This window comes from Chanodichthys erythropterus, chromosome 20, assembly GCF_024489055.1.
Source record: "Chanodichthys erythropterus isolate Z2021 chromosome 20, ASM2448905v1, whole genome shotgun sequence".
Taxonomy (NCBI): Eukaryota; Metazoa; Chordata; class Actinopteri; order Cypriniformes; family Xenocyprididae; genus Chanodichthys; species Chanodichthys erythropterus.
The window spans coordinates 29,461,764-29,479,142 of record NC_090240.1 but is presented as its reverse complement, the minus strand read 5'-3'; the positions used below and the strand labels follow the sequence as shown (position 1 = coordinate 29,479,142).

The 17,379-nt window shown below is 37.9% G+C and overlaps 1 protein-coding gene across 4 annotated transcripts in view; it reads right to left on the bottom strand.

The window, feature by feature from the left end:
- rapgef3 (Rap guanine nucleotide exchange factor (GEF) 3) overlaps positions 1 to 17,379 on the bottom strand; it is a 51,948-nt gene that overhangs the window by 4,323 nt on the left and 30,246 nt on the right. For all 4 annotated transcript variants that reach the window (XR_010892854.1, XM_067371189.1, XM_067371188.1 and 1 more), the window contains 16 exons: positions 17,170 to 17,350; positions 15,142 to 15,226; positions 14,999 to 15,059; positions 11,797 to 11,873; positions 11,518 to 11,664; positions 11,325 to 11,437; positions 10,136 to 10,224; positions 9,769 to 9,847; positions 9,479 to 9,629; positions 9,025 to 9,107; positions 8,198 to 8,228; positions 4,979 to 5,057; positions 4,675 to 4,812; positions 4,428 to 4,525; positions 3,618 to 3,743; positions 1,825 to 2,006 (listed from right to left, as the gene is read on the bottom strand). Coding sequence is in view for 3 of the 4 variants with exons in the window: in XM_067371189.1 (XP_067227290.1) it covers positions 1,825 to 2,006; positions 3,618 to 3,743; positions 4,428 to 4,525; positions 4,675 to 4,812; positions 4,979 to 5,057; positions 8,198 to 8,228; positions 9,025 to 9,107; positions 9,479 to 9,629; positions 9,769 to 9,847; positions 10,136 to 10,224; positions 11,325 to 11,437; positions 11,518 to 11,664; positions 11,797 to 11,873; positions 14,999 to 15,059; positions 15,142 to 15,226; positions 17,170 to 17,350 (1,720 nt within the window). In the remaining variant the exon portion in view is untranslated. The remainder of the gene's footprint in view (positions 1 to 1,824; positions 2,007 to 3,617; positions 3,744 to 4,427; positions 4,526 to 4,674; positions 4,813 to 4,978; positions 5,058 to 8,197; positions 8,229 to 9,024; positions 9,108 to 9,478; positions 9,630 to 9,768; positions 9,848 to 10,135; positions 10,225 to 11,324; positions 11,438 to 11,517; positions 11,665 to 11,796; positions 11,874 to 14,998; positions 15,060 to 15,141; positions 15,227 to 17,169; positions 17,351 to 17,379) is intronic.

Genomic DNA, 17,379 nt, shown 5'->3' with positions numbered 1-17,379 from the left:
TATAAATGCAACACTATTGTTTTTGGCCCCATTTTTAATGAGCTGAACTCAAAGATTTAAGACTTTTTCTATGTACACAAAAGGCCTATTTCTCTCAAATATTGTTCACAAATCTGTCTAAATCTGTGTTAGTGAGCACTTCTCCTTTGACGAGGTAATCCATCCACCTCACAGGTGTGGCATATCAAGATGCTGATTAGACAGCATGATTATTGCACAGCTGTGCCTTAGGCTGGCCACAATAAAAGGCCACTCTTTCACACAGCACAATGTCACAGATGTATCAAGTTTTGAAGGAGTGTGCAGTTGACATGCTGACTGCAGGAATGTCCACCAGAGCTGTGAATTGAATGTTCATTTCTCTACCATAAGCCGTCTCCAAAGGAGTTTCAGAGAATTTGGTAGTACATCCAACCAGCCTCACAACCGCCGACCACGTGTAACCACACCAGCCCAGGACCTCCACATCCAGCATCTTCACCTCCAAGATCGTCTGAGACCAGCCACCCGGACAGCTGCTGCAACAATTGGTTTGCAAAACCAAAGAATTTCTGTACAGACTGTCAGAAACCGTCTCAGGGAAGCTCATCTGCATGCTCGTCGTCCTCATCGGGGTCTCGACCTGACTGCAGTTTGTCATCGTAACCGACTTGAGGCGGCAAATGCTCACATTTGATGGCGTCTGGCACTTTGGAGAGGTGTTCTCTTCAAGGTTGAATCCAGGTTTTCACTGTACAGGGCAGATGGCAGACAGTGGCGTTGTGTGGGTTAGCGGTTTGCTGATGTCAACGTTGTGGATCGAGTGGCCCATTGATGGCATTTTGAACGCACAGAGATACCGTGACGAGATCCTGAGGCCCATTGTTGTGCCATTCATCCACAGCCATCACCTCGTGTTGCAGCATGATAATGCACGGCCCCATGTTGCTAGGATCTGTACACAATTCCTGGAAGCTGAAAACATCCCAGTTCTTGCATGGCCAGCATACTCACCGGACATGTCACCCATTGAGCATGTTTGGGATGCTCTGGATCAGCGTATACGACAGTGTGTTCCAGTTCCTGCCAATATCCAGCAACTTCACACAGCCATTGAAGAAGAGTGGACCAACATTCCACAGGCCGCAATCAACAACCTGATCAACTCCATGTGAAGGAGATGTGTTGCACTGCTTGACGCAAATGGTGGTCACACCAGAAACTGACTGGTTTTCGGTACAGTAGAGTAAAACTGCACATTTTAGAGTGGCCTTTTATTGTGGCCAGCCTAAGGCACAGCTGTGCAATAATCATGCTGTCTAATCAGCATCTTGATATGCCACACCTGTGAGGTGGATGGATTATCTCAATGGCAAAGGAGAAGTGCTCACTAACACAGATTTAGACAGATTTTGTGAACAATATTTGAGAGAAATAGGCCTTTTGTGTACATAGAAAAAGTCTTAGATATTTGAGTTCAGCTCATGAAAAATGGGGCCAAAAACAGAAGTGTTGCGTTTATACTTTTGTTCAGTGTAGCAGCATACTGTATACTAAACATTTTTAGCATGTATTCCTAACATTTATTGGGATCATTTGTACATTCTCTTCTACAAGTGCTCTAGAGCTGCAAAACACAAAGTGAACGCCCAAAGCTTTTTTAAAGATTATATAACCTTAGTGGTTCAGGTGTATTCAATGAGCCACATTGATGTTGTGAAGCTGAAATTATGCAATAGTATGTAAAGAAAGACTAATGTAATCGCATTAATCATTAAACCACTGACAGATGTGGAATATCCTCCACTAGTGTGTATGGCAGCTAACATCTGCTATTGTACTCACACAACAGCCATCTTGATGAACTTCTTCAGGAGTATGGCTCTCTTGACCAGGTCCTCACAGAGACACAGCTCAGTCACCACCCAGTACTGAATCTCGTTGAAGCGACGGACAAACCGCTCAAGGTTAGCTGTAGTGGCTCCTGGGAACTTTTCTCGTCCGAAAACATAGTAGACCAGCTCCACCTGTTGTACAGCAAAACAAATATTTTTTCAAATAAATGCTGTTTTTTCTATACATCAAAAAATCCTGAAATTTTTTTTTATCACGGTTTCCACAAAAATATTAAGCAGTACAACTGTTTTTAACATTGATGATAGTAAGAGATATTTCTTGAGCAGCAAAGCAGCAAATTAGAATGATTTCCAAAGGATCATGTGACACTGAAGACTGGAGTAATGATGATGAAAATTCAGATCTGACATCACAGGAATAAATTACATTTAAAAAAAAAAAAAAAAACATTAAAATAAAAAAAAGATTAAGTGTAATAATATTACACTTGTACGGAAGAGGATTAGGGCCAAGCAATAATAAAAAAAATAAAACCATCTCGAGATTAAAGTTGTTAAATTTCAAGAAAAAAGTTGAGATAAAATGTTGAGAATAAACTCATTAAATTAAGAGAAAAAACTCGTTAAATTTAGAGAAAAAAGTCGAGATAAAATGTTAAGAATAAACTCATTAAATTACGAGAAAAAACTCGTTAAATTTCAAGAAAAAAGTCGAGATAAAATGTTGAGAATAAAGTCATTAAATTATGAGAAAAAAAGTTTTTAAATTACGAGAACAAATTTGTTAAATTACGAATTTGTTCTCATAATTTAACGACTTTTTTCTCGTAATTAATGACTTTACTCTCAACATTTTATTTAGACTTTTTTTTCTCGAAATTTAACAACATTTTTCTCAAAATTTTACGAATTTGTTCTCATAATCTAACAACTTTTTTCTCGTAATTTAAAGACTTTATTCTCAACATTTTATCTCAACCTTTTTCTCGAAATTGAACAACTTTAATCTCGAGATGGTTTTATTTTTATTATTGCTTGGCCCTAATCCTCTTCCGTACACTTGTTATTGTTTTTACAGTATTTTTGATCAAATAAATGCAGCCTTGACGGGCATTAGATACTTTAAAACATTCAAAAACGTTAATAAAAACTTACCAACCCCAAACTTTTGAATGGCACTTTTAATTTTTAACAAAAAATATAAATATAAATGTAAACTTTATTATCCTCCATAATCTATTTGTTCTTTGAATATACTATATTAGTAGATCTCTACAAGAGTTGCTTTTATCTGCTCTGTACTTGTTTCAGGTAAAGTATTTGATTGTTCTGAATGTCGGACAGATAGTCATTGAAATGACATGTGTCCACTTCCTACTTGCATTCATCTGATATGCACTTAAACAGGTATTTGTGAGCTGGCGACATTGCAGACGTCAGATATTTGTTTACCCAGCAGGTGTAAGCCAGGCGTGTGATTCAGACAGCTCGGCTGTAAAATATTTCACTGACTCATTCTCCCTGACATGTTTGATCCTCAAACAGATACGCTGAGCACATGACTGATCACATCCTGTGACGTTTGTGTCCCTGAGAGATGATTTCTATTTAAATGCTAAGAACACACTGAGGTAATGCTCTAATTGTGATTAGCAATGCAGCTGGCTAGAATTTAGTATTAAGTCATTTTTGTTGTTCCTTTATCTGGTAACTGCCATTCAAGAATGTAATGAAATAGTTTTATGTGCCAGTGACAAATTTGTGTGTTGGTTTGGCTGTTACCTCATGCATGGCCATGAAGAGCTCCCAGTCGTAGCTGGTGTGCTGGCTGGCCATGTCCTTGGAGCACATCTGCTCCAGAGTGTCCATGGTGCTCTTTTCTGGCCCCAGCTGCTCACTCACGGGTGTCTGTCAGGGGTAACACACACACGCACGCACCAGATAAGACTGTTAAATCTGTACCAAAGTATTTGACCATCCTGTCATTGAAGACATTACATTATTATGGCAAAATTATTTCATGGAACATTATTTTTAGAAGTCATTATATTATGGTATAGAGTATGGGATCACTTGTATAATATTTTTATGTGCTTTTGTGTCCTTTTTTAAACTTAAAGTCACCATGAAATCTTATTTTTTTTTGGAATATTTATTAAATAGTTAGTATTTATTGAAGGGGTCCTTGATTATTATTTCACTTTTTTAACTTTAGTTAGTGTGTAATGTTGCTGTTTAAGCATAAACAACATCTGCAAAGTTACGACGCTCAAAGTTACTGACAATCATCATTTGGGCTGCGTGAGATTCTCCAGCTTTGTTGTTGTTGAGCAACTGAAGTGCGAACTGTTAAAGCTCCGCCCTCTTCTGGAAAGTAGGTGGGAGCAGCGGCTCATTTGCATTTAAAGGGACACATACAAAAACAGTGTGTTTGACTATTTGACTATCGCAAATTGGGTTTCATGCCGACTTTAAAAGTTTTAGTCCCCACTCATTATAATTGCAGTTTATGTATATTTACAGCTGACTGGAAACCCTACCAGTGAGGATCTTATGCTATGAAACAGCAATAATTCTGCTGGCATCTCTCACCAGTTGTTCCACTTGGCTGGCAGAGCAGAAGAAAAGCCTCTCGTTGACTCCTAAAGAGGCAGAGACCGCCGTGGACTCCAGCTTGAGCTGTACTCTGTCTGAAAGAAGTAAAGTAGAAGAAACTTTGATGAAAATTCAGATCTCTTAGGTAGGACAAAAACTAATACTGACTTCAATCTGAAACTGTAACAGTTCTGGCACGGTCAGAGGAAACTCTGAAGCCAATCATCTGAATCTCATAGCTTACCTCCTGAGGAATTCATCTTGACCAGCACATAGTTTCTCTCAGGATCCACTAATGTAGTCAAGATGTCATTAACTGAAGCATCGACTGGCAGCATCACAGTGACAGCCTTATGATCCGGTTTAAAAATCTCATACAAGACTGCAAACAAACAGTTGGACTCTTTTAAATAAACACATTTCATTAGGTAAATTCCATTTTGATTAATCTGAGCAATTTCACATGGATATTTTCCTTGTTTTATTTGCTCTTTGTTTAATTATTTTGTACCATGGGTTTGTACTCTCACAGAAGTAAAAACACAAACCTTTATCTTGAGCTTTAATCGACCGTAATTTTCCCACTGGCTCTTCATAAGCAGAAAACCAATCAAACTTTTGGTTCAGCTGAAACAAACAGATGACCATATTGGATATTAGAGCTTGCAGGGCTTCAAAAGGCAGTTTTCAACATGTATAGAAAGACTATGAGTCTGAAACAAATGGACAGCATTGGTGATCTCGGGTATGATGGATTTTCTGTGTGCTTCTTATTCCAAAAGAGGAATCAGAGGCAAGATCAGGTATCAGTGAAGGATGGTCAATATGGCATTTTAAAACCATTTGTTTGCTAAAAAAAGTTACTACCAGTATTTTTTACATTACTGTGATATAAGTAACTATAACTACTACATTACAGTGTTTCTTACGGAATTGTTTTACACACACTATATATAAACACAATAACAAGTGAGTCTTAATGATGAAACAAAAATAATGAGTCATTCAGCAACAAAAAAGTAAGTGAATTATTGAATCATTCACTCAAGAGATTAGTTCAAAGAACTGCAACAGTGTTTTCAGTTATATAAAAGAATATTCATTTTTAAGCTATTATAACCCTCAAAATGGATCTTTACAAAGTGTTCGTCATGCAACATGTCTAATCGCATAAGTATGGTATTTATTTGGATGTTTACATTTGATTCTGAATGAGTTTGATGTTGCTCCGTGGCTAAAGCTAACATTACACACTGTTGGAGAGATTTATAAAGAATGAAGTTGTGTTTATGAATTATACAGACTGCAAGTGATTAAAAAATGAAAATAACGACAGTCTTGTCTCCGTGAATACAGTAAGAAACTATGGTAACTTAAACCACATTTAACAGTACATTAGCAACATGCTAACGAAACATTTAGAAAGACAATTTACAAATATCACTAAAAATATCATGATATCATGGATCATGTCAGTTATTATTGCTCCATCTGCCATTTTTCGCTATTGTTCTTGCTTGCTTACCTAGTCTGATGATTCGGCTGTGCACATCCAGACATTAATACTGGCTTGTCTAATGCCTTGAACATGGGCTGGCATATGCAAATATTGGGGTCATACATATTAATGATCCCTACTGTTACGCAACAGTCGGTGTTATGTTGAGATTCGCCTGTTCTTCTGAGGTCTTTTAAACAAATGAGATTTATATAAGAAGGAGGAAACAATGGTGTTTGAGACTCACTGTACGTCATTTCCATGTACTAAACTCTTGCTATTCAACTATGCAAAGATAAATTCAATTTTTCATTCTGGGGCACCTTTAATGACATGTTGTCATATGGACAATAAGTCAGTATAATGATACAAAATTTGCTTCTGTTCATAAGTTTTTTTCATGGTGAATCAATTCAGTGAAGGATTTGTCAAAATGCTCATTCATTCGGGAACCTGAACCAGCTCATGAGAGTCATTGGTTTGTGAGTCTGAATGTTGCTTTGAATGTTTGCTTATGCATAGGGTGACCAGATTTCTCATGGTGGAATACGGGACGAGTGCGCAATGTGACCATGATATAAGAAATTTTATTTCACTATATTATATAATATATATATATATAATATACACTGCCCTCCAAGAGTTTGAAAACACCCCTGGAAAAGTCTGGTTTTGGACGATATCAGCATAAATCCTTATAATTTTTTGGTGCAAATACATTACAGTAACTTGACATTATCCAGCAATAATAATTTTCATGTGTTCATTTCATTTCATTACATAATAATGGCAGTATATACATGTCAAAGTCAGACATGCCCCTTTGCCAGCTGTGATGCCTGGTTACTGGTTTAAACTTGGCCAAGGTTTGTAAAAGATTTTTGGGTCAGCACACCTTAATAGCTTCAACAATTGATTGCCAATTAAGTTTAGAATACAATGAAATAATTAGAACCCAGTTTAGGTCAGATAGCTGCTAATGCTGGATATTTTGATGAATCAAAAATATAAGTTTTTTTCTATGTATAAACTGTTTATGTTATAAAATGTGTTTTTATAATTTGTGTTGTCCCTTACCAGTGCAAAATTATCACAAATTAAAAAGGATTCAACCCCACTTTTCTAGGGCGTTTCCAAACTTTTGGAGGGCAGTGTAGATATAAATATTTGTTATATATTGTTATATAAAAAGAAATTTACAAACAAGTTACAAACAATACAACAAATACGACAGAGATTAAACTTGTTTTTTCACATTTGAATATACTGACAAATATTTAATTAGGCTACTGTCCCTTTAAGACCGAATCCATGGATGTAATATAGGCTACTGACACATTTCCTGTTTTTACCCACCTGTTTACGTCCACTTAACCGACTGTATTTACGTGAGATACTCCACACGATGGACATTTTGAAAAACTATGTGTGCATTGACCATTCAGGCGCGAGGAGAACTGATCGCGCGAAAGAGAGAGAGAGAGAGAGTGCGTGAGAGAGAGGCTTCTGGTCTGTGTTATTCAGCGTGATTCCGCCTATCCCGCCTTCACTAATCGATAACGAATTGTGATTGAATGGTAACTTTGTTCTATGACGAATTGATTAGGCTGTTCTTGTGTGACAGAACTCCATCACCCAGTTGAAAGATGAAATACGGGACAAAACATTATTTTTTTCTTAATAAGTCGGGACACTAAAAATAGAGCTGAAATACGGGACTGTCCTGGGAAAAACGGGACGTCTGGTCACCCTACTTATGCATTTCTATTTGACAACTCAAATAGAAAACCATTTCTAGCCATTATTTTGAAGAGCATGGGCTTTCCTTTGCATAACATTGCAAACTCACATTCACAACTAAGTTAATATGTGATTTTATTTTTCTAAATGCTGTTTTCTTGAAGTTTAAGCAGCAGGGAAAAGCGGTGCAGGAACCACTGTTACACTATATGTATTGTCGAGCATATATGTAATTGTTATTTAAACACCTGTTCCCAAATACACTGCAAACTTTATAATGGATGGCTGGGTTTTATGTGACCTAGGATACTGCTGACCTACTTTTAGTGTACAATTCAATGCTCTGTCAGAAAGGGATTTACTTTTGTTTTGTTCTCTGAATTTGTCTAAAGACCTCTGGCCACAGAGATGTTGACTTTTCCACCGGGGAGTCTGTTTATCATGCTGTGTCATAAAGTAAGTAGGATTTATTGGTTGGTCTCTTATCGTTGCAAGTTTCCCATTAGACTAAGAAACAAGTGCCTCTTACCTTCGTCAGAGTGTGACATCCATTCTCGGTTCTGTAAGAAGTATAATAGGGAGTAACTTTAAATGTAGGATTAAGTAAAGAGGTTTGATGACAGAGAAGACTCAAGAGTAAAGGTGTGGACTTTATAAAAGCAGGTCAAATAAAGATACATTATGGCATTTACTTTATGACGTCAAATCTGATTATATCATAATATCAGCTCTGAAAGATGCTTCAAAGTGTGAAGTGCAGTAACTAAGCAAACACTTGAAAAGTAACTTTGAAGAATTACTTGACTTTGAAGCACAGCTGAGCTATATTCATCTGTCAGAGGTCAAATCATAATGTGAGACACCTGATTGCGGTCAGTTTGACAATGAATTTCTGTCATGACAACTCTCAGAGTGTTTGGCATGGATATGGTAATGCTGATATGTTTGTTCTTGGCGGAATAGATCGGCTACGCTGCTGCTGCTGAACAAGTACGGGATTTACTACTGTAAATACATACACGACACGCTGCTGTGCTGATGCTGTACAATATAGCGTACATGAATTACCCGCAGCAGATGTATACAGGTGGAGCTGGGGAAGGTGGAGGGTTTCTGAAAGCCCGCTGCAACTGCTACAGCAAATGCTAACCAAGTATTTGAATGTTGAGCAGCAAGCTCATTGGCTACTGATACAGCAGGAACCAAACAGCTGTTCCCTATTGAGAATGATGTGATTGCAAGCAGATTAAGTTAAGGTCTATCAGGCTGTGACATCTAGAGTGTCATGACAGAACTTTGTGTATGTGCAGGTGTACAAATGTAGGCTACGTTGGCAAATGTATTACTTATACTTACATTTTGGTCTTCCTTCTGTCCCTCAGCTGTTCTTTGAGCATGCTGGAAAGTCTTGAGTCAGCCATCACCCCCTCCCTGAATTTCTATCATAAATCATAAAGATGGAGGTATTTCATTTAAATACTTATATCACTTGATTTTATCCATCAGGATCTAATTAGATCCACATTTTAGGAAAAAAATACTATGGCAGTCAATGAGGGGCGAGATCTGTTTGGTTACAAACATTCTTCCAAATATCTTCCTTTGTGTTCAGCAGAACAAAGAAACTCATACACGTTTGGATCTACTTGAGGGTGAGTAAATGATGACACAATATTCATTTTTGGGTGAACTATCCCTTTAAGATGGCAATAAAATGATCAGTTTTGATTTAATGAAGAACCATGCTATTAAATCTTGTGAAACGTAAAAAACATGAAAAATTGTACTACAGTATTTAACCTATTTTTACCTCTAGGAATTCAAAGGCCACAGGATTGTCCCTCAGTAGGCGACCATAGAGCGCCACCCAATGACCCACTAGTTTCACAACCTTTTGCTTGGTGTTGAGAGCATATGCTGACTTCTCCAGGTCCGAGCCTTCCGATGGCTCCGCTTGGTAGGTGGAAATGCAGGTTAAGGATTGATATTGTGTAAATTACAGCTGTAAGCTCTCTGGCTCAAAATAAAGATTTAGACTAAAAAATGAATAAATAACAAAAAATAACAACACAGAAATATCAATATGAAGTGGCAGGATATTGATGCTGGAGAGCCGCACACAGCTGACTGTAGGGCATGAAGACTGGATGCGTTAGGAGGAAATCACTCACACTGGGATCTGTAGAAGCACAAAACAGACTCGTAAACCTCATTAACAAGGACTTGTTTTCTTCACAGTGCTGTGTGGAGAAACCCAGAACAATCTGAATCATCTGACTGCTGGTTTTAAATGGATGTGTAAACACCAAATGAGCAGGAATGTGTTGGTCACTCCCTCAGTCCGTTCTTCTGCAATACCCTTGTGGTACATAACTCAAACAAACAAATACTAGATTTCTAAAGTATTTTTATTAAGTTTTATTTAGCTTAAATGTTACACACGTTCCAAACCATGGATCTGCCATACCTATAAAATCAGTGCCATTGGTTTCCAGTTTAATCGTCTCCAGCATGTGTTCCAGGATCTTCTCTGGCGTTCCTGACATTACTGTGTACCTGTGAGAGGTGGATAATTCATATCGATAATTAGGTGTCCTCCATTTCCATCATTCATAATTAGTTTAATGCACTTGAAATCAAATAAGAGTGATGACTAATGATTTAGCTTGCATTTCATTGTACAATAGCACTTCTGCGGGTGAAGTACTCGCATGAATCACCTACAGTGGTTGCACTTTCACTGCAGACGTTTTTAAATGTGAACAGCTTTACCTATTCTGGATATTTATTATTCAGGGCTTGTTTCACTAGATGATTTTATATAAATGGTTTATGAAGATGCATTCTAATTGCCTGATTTAATTAACTCACATGCATTCTAAAATGGGCTTAATGCTGTGCACAGGAGATATTCTCATAAATTAAATGAACGCAGTTCAAATTAGTAAGTAATTGTTTTTATTAAATCATCTGCGTGAGCTGAAATGTTATTTTTTACGTTAAAATGGCCTCTGGCTTGGGGTAAAATATGGACACGCAGTCTTGCACTACTTTTTTAAAGTTAAGTTAGTACTTACTACTTAAGTTTAAGTTAGTACTTTTAGTCAGCAAGCATGCATTAAATTGATCAAAAGTGACAGTAAAGACATTTATAATGTTACAAAAGATTTATATTTCAAATAAATGCTGTTCTTTTGAACGTTCTATTCATAAAAAAATCCTGAAAATAAAATATTAAGCAGCACAACTGTTTTCAACATTGATAATAATAATACAAAATTTTACTTGAGCCCCATATAAGCATTTTAGAAAGATTTCAAAGGATCATGTGATACTGAAGAGTAATAATGCTGAAAATTCAGGTTTGTCATCACAGGAATAAATTAAATTTTAATATTTTACAATATGATTGATTTTACTCTTTTTTTGATCAAATAAATGCAACCTTGGTGAGACTTCTTAATGTTCAAAAACATTTAAAAAGTTTTGAACGGTAGCATACTGTTTATATACTTCATTTTTAATTCTTAGTGTAATTTTTTAATGCTAAAATACTTTTTAACAAAAAAAAAAAAAAAAAAAAAAATGCAGTGGAGCAGAAATTACACACTTTAGAGATGTGTAATTTAGTACAAAAATTGACAAGAATCATTTACTTGTTGCTGCTTGCTGATCCTCCCTGATAGGTGGACTCCTGCGCCGAGCTCTTCTCAAGGACCAGAACGACTTTACCATGTTCCTCCAGGCGGACGGTGTTGGCCTCGACATCCTGCAGTTAAATTCAGGTTATAGACTACCATAGATACACATCCACACTTGCAGATGCTAGGCTATGCACACAAAACCTACCTTAAGGATACGTATAAAATCCTGCTTGTCCACCCGCAGGAAGTGGCAGTTGTCCTCTCTTAGGATGATTGTGGCAGAACGAGGAGCGTCGTTCACCAAGGCCAACTGCCCAAAGTCGTCTCCCTCGTGGAGCGTGGTCACCAAGCCCTGTGTGACGCACATACACAAGATCATCCTTCCTTAAGAGGAACAGTATGAATTTCCTTCAAACAATGTAAGTATCTATATTTAAACTCAATGACTTCTAAAGGTCACTCAGCTGAAGTTAAATGGCTCTACCTTGCCGTGTGTGATGACATTAACAGAGCCTCTCCAGATGATGTACCAGGAAGTCCCTTTGTCCCCCTGACTGAACACTAAAATAAACACAAACAAATTACATTGTATTTTTAAACACAATCTTAGCCATAGTTGAAACTATGCTTGATCGGACTGACCGAGTTTAAACATGGTGATAGATCATTTCCCCTCAACATTTTAGACAAACACTTTTTAATAACAATATTGAACTTAAAGGGTTAGACCACCCAAAAATGAAAATTCTGTCATTAATTACCTATGTCGTTCCACACCCGTAAGACCTTCGTTCATCTTCGAAACACAAATTAAGATATTTTTGATGAAATCCGAGAGGTATATGATTTGTCTATAAACAGCAATTTACCACCACTTTCAAGGTCCAGAGAGGTACTAAAGACATAGTTAAAATACTTTGTGTGCAAAAACAAAACAAAAATAACTACTTTATTCAATAATATATCTTAAGATATTATTGAATAAAGTTGTTATTTTTGTTTCCTTTTTTCGCACTAAAATTATTCTCATCAATTCATAAAATTAAAGTTGAACCACTGCAGTCACGTGGACTATTTTACTATGTCTTTAGTACCTCTCTGGACCTTGAAAGTGGTGGTAAATTGCTGTCTATAGACAAATCATATACCTCTCGGATTTCATCAAAAATATCTTAATTTGTGTTTTGATCGGACACTTTATGCCTGAGTAACAACAGCTTCATCTTTCATGGCGAAATATCGGACTTTGTCAGGCTGCTATGGATACGCCCTTCAAGCGAAAACTCATGACCATCGCAAGTTAATATTGCTAAGGCCTTAAAGCAGAACTAAGTCACTTTTTTTACCTTCATAAATAGTTTTCTAAGTCCTTACGATGGTTAATTGACTTGTAGTGGTGTGTTTGAGGCGAGCACTAACCCCCTCTGGCACGTCTACGCCAGAATACAGCACTTGCAACTTGAGCTGCACCGACCCGAAACAATCTCGCCTCATGTTCACGTTCACGCGAGAGTGACAAAATGCTTTACGGTAATTCAAAAACAATGTATATATTAAATCTTTATAAGACAATTTCGAAAATTACCCACCTCCATCGAGCGTACTGTATTTGCAAATTACCCACCTCCTCTTTCTTGTACTGTTTTTGCAAAACTACTGTGCTGGCGAGTGTTGTAGTCATTGTAGTCCAGAGCTGCGCTTGGAGTATTTATGACAGTGTCATTCACTGAAGGAAACTGTAGGGGGAGCGTCGCAAATCTTGCTTAGTTCTGCTTTAAGATTAGACTGACAACATATGGGGCCCTATTTTAACGATCTAAACGCAAAGTGTGAAGCGCACGGCGCAGGTGCACTCAGGGCGTGTCCAAATCCACTTTTGCTGTGTCATCACTTTTTTGAGTGATGTTTTGCTGAAATTACCTGTTAAGAAGCCAGTCAATCTTTCAGTCGTCTGCGTTGGATGCAGGCTTTCAAATAGCTCCGCGCGATCAGTCAGTTAATATGTGTGTGTATTGGCAAGATTGTTCAATTAATTAGCCAATTTCGTTCATCATTATAAGTATTAATAGGCTGAATTGAAAATAGGTAGCCTAATTCTAATACACGCAATGACTATTCATCATTACATTTTTATATTTATGTAGCCTACACAATAATATTCTTTTACACTGTAATCCTTTTGTTTTTAATATTTGGCTTATTTGTGTGATGCGTATCCCTGTGTGTAATAAGCAAAGTCAACGCGCACTGTGGACGCGCCCAGAGGTGCAGTTTCTACCAACGCACTCTAACAAAAAAATATTGCGCCATTGACTTTAGACTTTAGACCAGGTTTGAGTTGGTCTATGGCGCAGTCTATTTTCAGCTCCTTAAAATAGCAATGCGCCGGCAATGCGCCTGAACACACCTCTTTTTTAGACCAGCACGCCCATGGGCGCACTAACTGGCGCAAATGCATTTACTAATTTAAGGACGTGGCGCTGAACGGGAAAACGCGAACGGCGCCGGACGCAAACTAGCAAACACACTTGCGCTGCGCCTTGCGTCGCATTGCGCCGGGTGTATTATAGGGCCCATGATGTTGATCTGGTTAAATCTCCATGAGGAGTTAATCACAGTGTAAAACATGCCATTTCCTGTTTCCCACAGGTGGCGCTATGACTGAATATTGCCATGTAGATGTCTTCAGGTCAGGGCTCTAATAAAACATGTGAAGTTTGGGGCAGATCGGACATTGTTTGCACGAGTTACAACAACTTCCTGTTTCATGGCGAAACATCGAAATTTGTCAGGCCGCCACGGACAAGCCCTTCAGCGAAAACTCAAGATCTTCGCAATTTAACGTTGCAAAGGCCTTTAGAGTAGACTGACCAAATGTGACGTTTTTCTGATTAAAGCTCTAGGAGAAGTTCGTTAAAGTACAACTTCTGGAAATGGCAAAAATTGCAAAAAGTTTGCAGAGAAAATATCTCACTTCCTGTTGGGTTTACAGACTTTTTTGTAGGTATTGGGCTGTTACATGTGTCTACCAAATTTCATACTTGTACGTGAAACGTAGCGCTAAAGGCACTTAATTGAAATTTCGTAGGTGGCGCTATCGAGCCATTTTTCCACACCTATTTCAGAAACCCATATCTGACGTAATTTCTCACCACTTCTGATACATGTGCAAAGTTTCATGTGTTTGAGCATGTTTAGGCCCTCAAAAATGTGATTCATTTCGGAGAAGAAGAAGAATTGACTGAGCAATTACAATAGGATCCTCACACTACCAGTGCTCAGGCCCTAATAATCTACAATAATATGAGTTTATGAAACTTGACAGATGTAAAAAGTGTGAATAAATGACCTTATTAGATAATCATCAGTGTTTCTTCTTCCTACTCGTGCTATTCACTATGCATGAATGACTGCTGCGTTAACGTCAGACATGCTGTAAGTGCTTTCAGTTTTTCCTTTGTCTCTCAGTTTGCTGATATTAGGATGCCAATCATCCAATTCATCACGTAACAAGGGAATTACACAATAAAATGATTTAATCATCTCATTCTCATGCTGTCTGCTATGGTGCCTAAACAGGAAGTTTGCTGCTCATTTTTACTCTGGCTATGCGCTAATTCAATATTAGCAGCGTTCCTTCCTCCCGCCCACCACTAATGTAATGTCATCATTGCTTTCACACTCACAGACTGTTCCCGCCTTGGCATGGCTTTCAAAAACCAGCACTGCTGCCAGCTCCTTCCGAACCTACAAGAAAAAGAGTGCAGGATAAAAGAAATGAGGGCTGAGCACAAACAAACATGACGGGTGTCAGAGTGTGTTGACTCACAGATGTAGACAAGTGGGCCACAGCTTTGACGTGCAGAAGTTCTTCATAAATAACTTCCAGATCATCTGGAGTTCTCTGGTTTGGGCTAAAGACATGGACACACAGATTTTTACACACACAGAAATCTTATGCTGTTTATAATAGAGATTAAACTTGAAGTCTGTCTACTAAAATTCTCCTATCCCAGCTTAATATGTAGAAACAACTATAACTGTCACAAATTTGGCATGGGAAGCCTAATTTGCTATTGATTTTTAAAGGAGTCTGACATTAGCTTGACGCTAAGCTAATGGTGATACATTAAATGCGGTAACACTTTATTTCAATGGTCCACTTTAGTCATTCTACTAACTATAAGTAACTTTGCAACTACATGTCCACTTTTTTCTACTAACCAGAACCCTAACCCTTATCCCTAATACTTTAATGAGAGTTAGTTGACATGTAGTTGCAAAGCTACATCAAAGACTATAGATATGGAAAGACGGTTTACTCCTATTATGAATGGGAGAAACTGTAACGCACAATATGGCGGAATACGTCCTGCCTTCTAATTAAAAGAGCCAATCGCTGATTGATAAAGTCATTGCGTCACTGCAGCTGACGTTAGAGGCTCCGGTTCCCGTAGAAACCTGAGACTCGCGCTTAGGACTGCACATACGCAAGGCTTGTCTAGCCTGAAAAATAAACTTTTTTAATGTTATATGAGCATAAGAAACAACATTTATGGGACGGTTCATGTCAGAATTTGTTGCTGATGTGAAATATGTTATTTAGTTGTGAGTTCACCAAGCAGTTTTTTTAGATTTCAGGATTCCCCCACTCAAATAGATAGGATTTGATCTTCAATGCACGAAATAGCTGCCCAGAGGCATTGCAAATATGGCCGCCGAGTGAACAGACTTCCCTTGAAAGGGACTTTGCTCATGCTTAGGACTGCAAATGCGCATTGGCTCGTCTATCTTGAAAAATACGCCTTTTTAACGGTACTTGAGGGTAAGAAACAACATTTATGGGACGTTTCATATCAGATTTCATTGCTGAATTGAAATATGTTATTTAATTGTGAGTTCGCCATGCAGTTTTTGAGATTTCACAATTCCCCCATTCAAATAGATAGGACTTGGTCTTGGATGCCCGAAATAGCTGCCTGGAAGTGTTGCAAATATGGCCGCCGAGTGAACAGACTTCCCTTGAAAGGGACTTTGCTCATGCTTAGGACTGCAAATGCGCATTGGCTCGTCTATCTTGAAAAATAAGCCTTTTTAACGGTACTTGAGGATAAGAAACAACATTTATGGGACGGTTCATGTCAGATTTCATTGCTGAATTGAAATATGTTGTTTAATTGTGAGTTCGCCATGCAGTTTTTGAGATTTCACAATTCCCCCATTCAAATAGATAGGACTTGGTCTTGGATGCCCGAAATAGCTGCCCGGAGGTGTTGCAAATATGGCCACCGAGTGAACAGACTTTCCTTGAAAGGGACTTTACTCACTCTTAGGACTGCAAATGCGCATTGGCTCGTCTATCTTGAAAAATAAGCCTTTTTAACGGTACTTGAGGGTAAGAAACAACATTTATGGGACGGTTCATGTCAGATTTCATTGCTGAATTGAAATATGTTGTTTAATTGTGAGTTCACCAAGCAGTTTTTGAGATTTCACTATTCAAACAGATAGGACTTGGTCTTGGATGCCCGAAATAGCTTCCTGGAAGTGTTACAAATATGGCCGCCAAGTTAACAGACTTTCCTTGAAAGAGACTTTGCTTACATATAGTTAGTAGAGTGTCTAAAGTGGACCATCGAAATAAAGTGTAACCTTAAATGCATATTGGGTAGTTAGATGTTAATCAAACTAAAAAATTTTAATGATACTTTTCAGTCCTGAATGAATTCAGAATCAGCAAAATTTTGTATGATGACGGTAATGGTACAAAAATCACACACTTAACCTAATATTATATAAACTGTGTTTACGCATGTTATTTTTTAAATCTGTTTTAGCACGATTTCTCATGTCTTACCATTTACGCAGTATCATAGTCAGAAGAGCATCTGGACCCATTTGGACTAGTAGCGATAAACTCTCTTGGAGTTCATCGTCTTTGGAGTCTTTCTCGTTAGTTGTGTGGTTCAGGTCAAACTCCGCCTCCATAAAGCGGTAAAACTGTGTGTCTTTGTCATGGAAGTTTAACTCCTGTTTCACTGTACATTTCGACAGAGACATTAGTTGT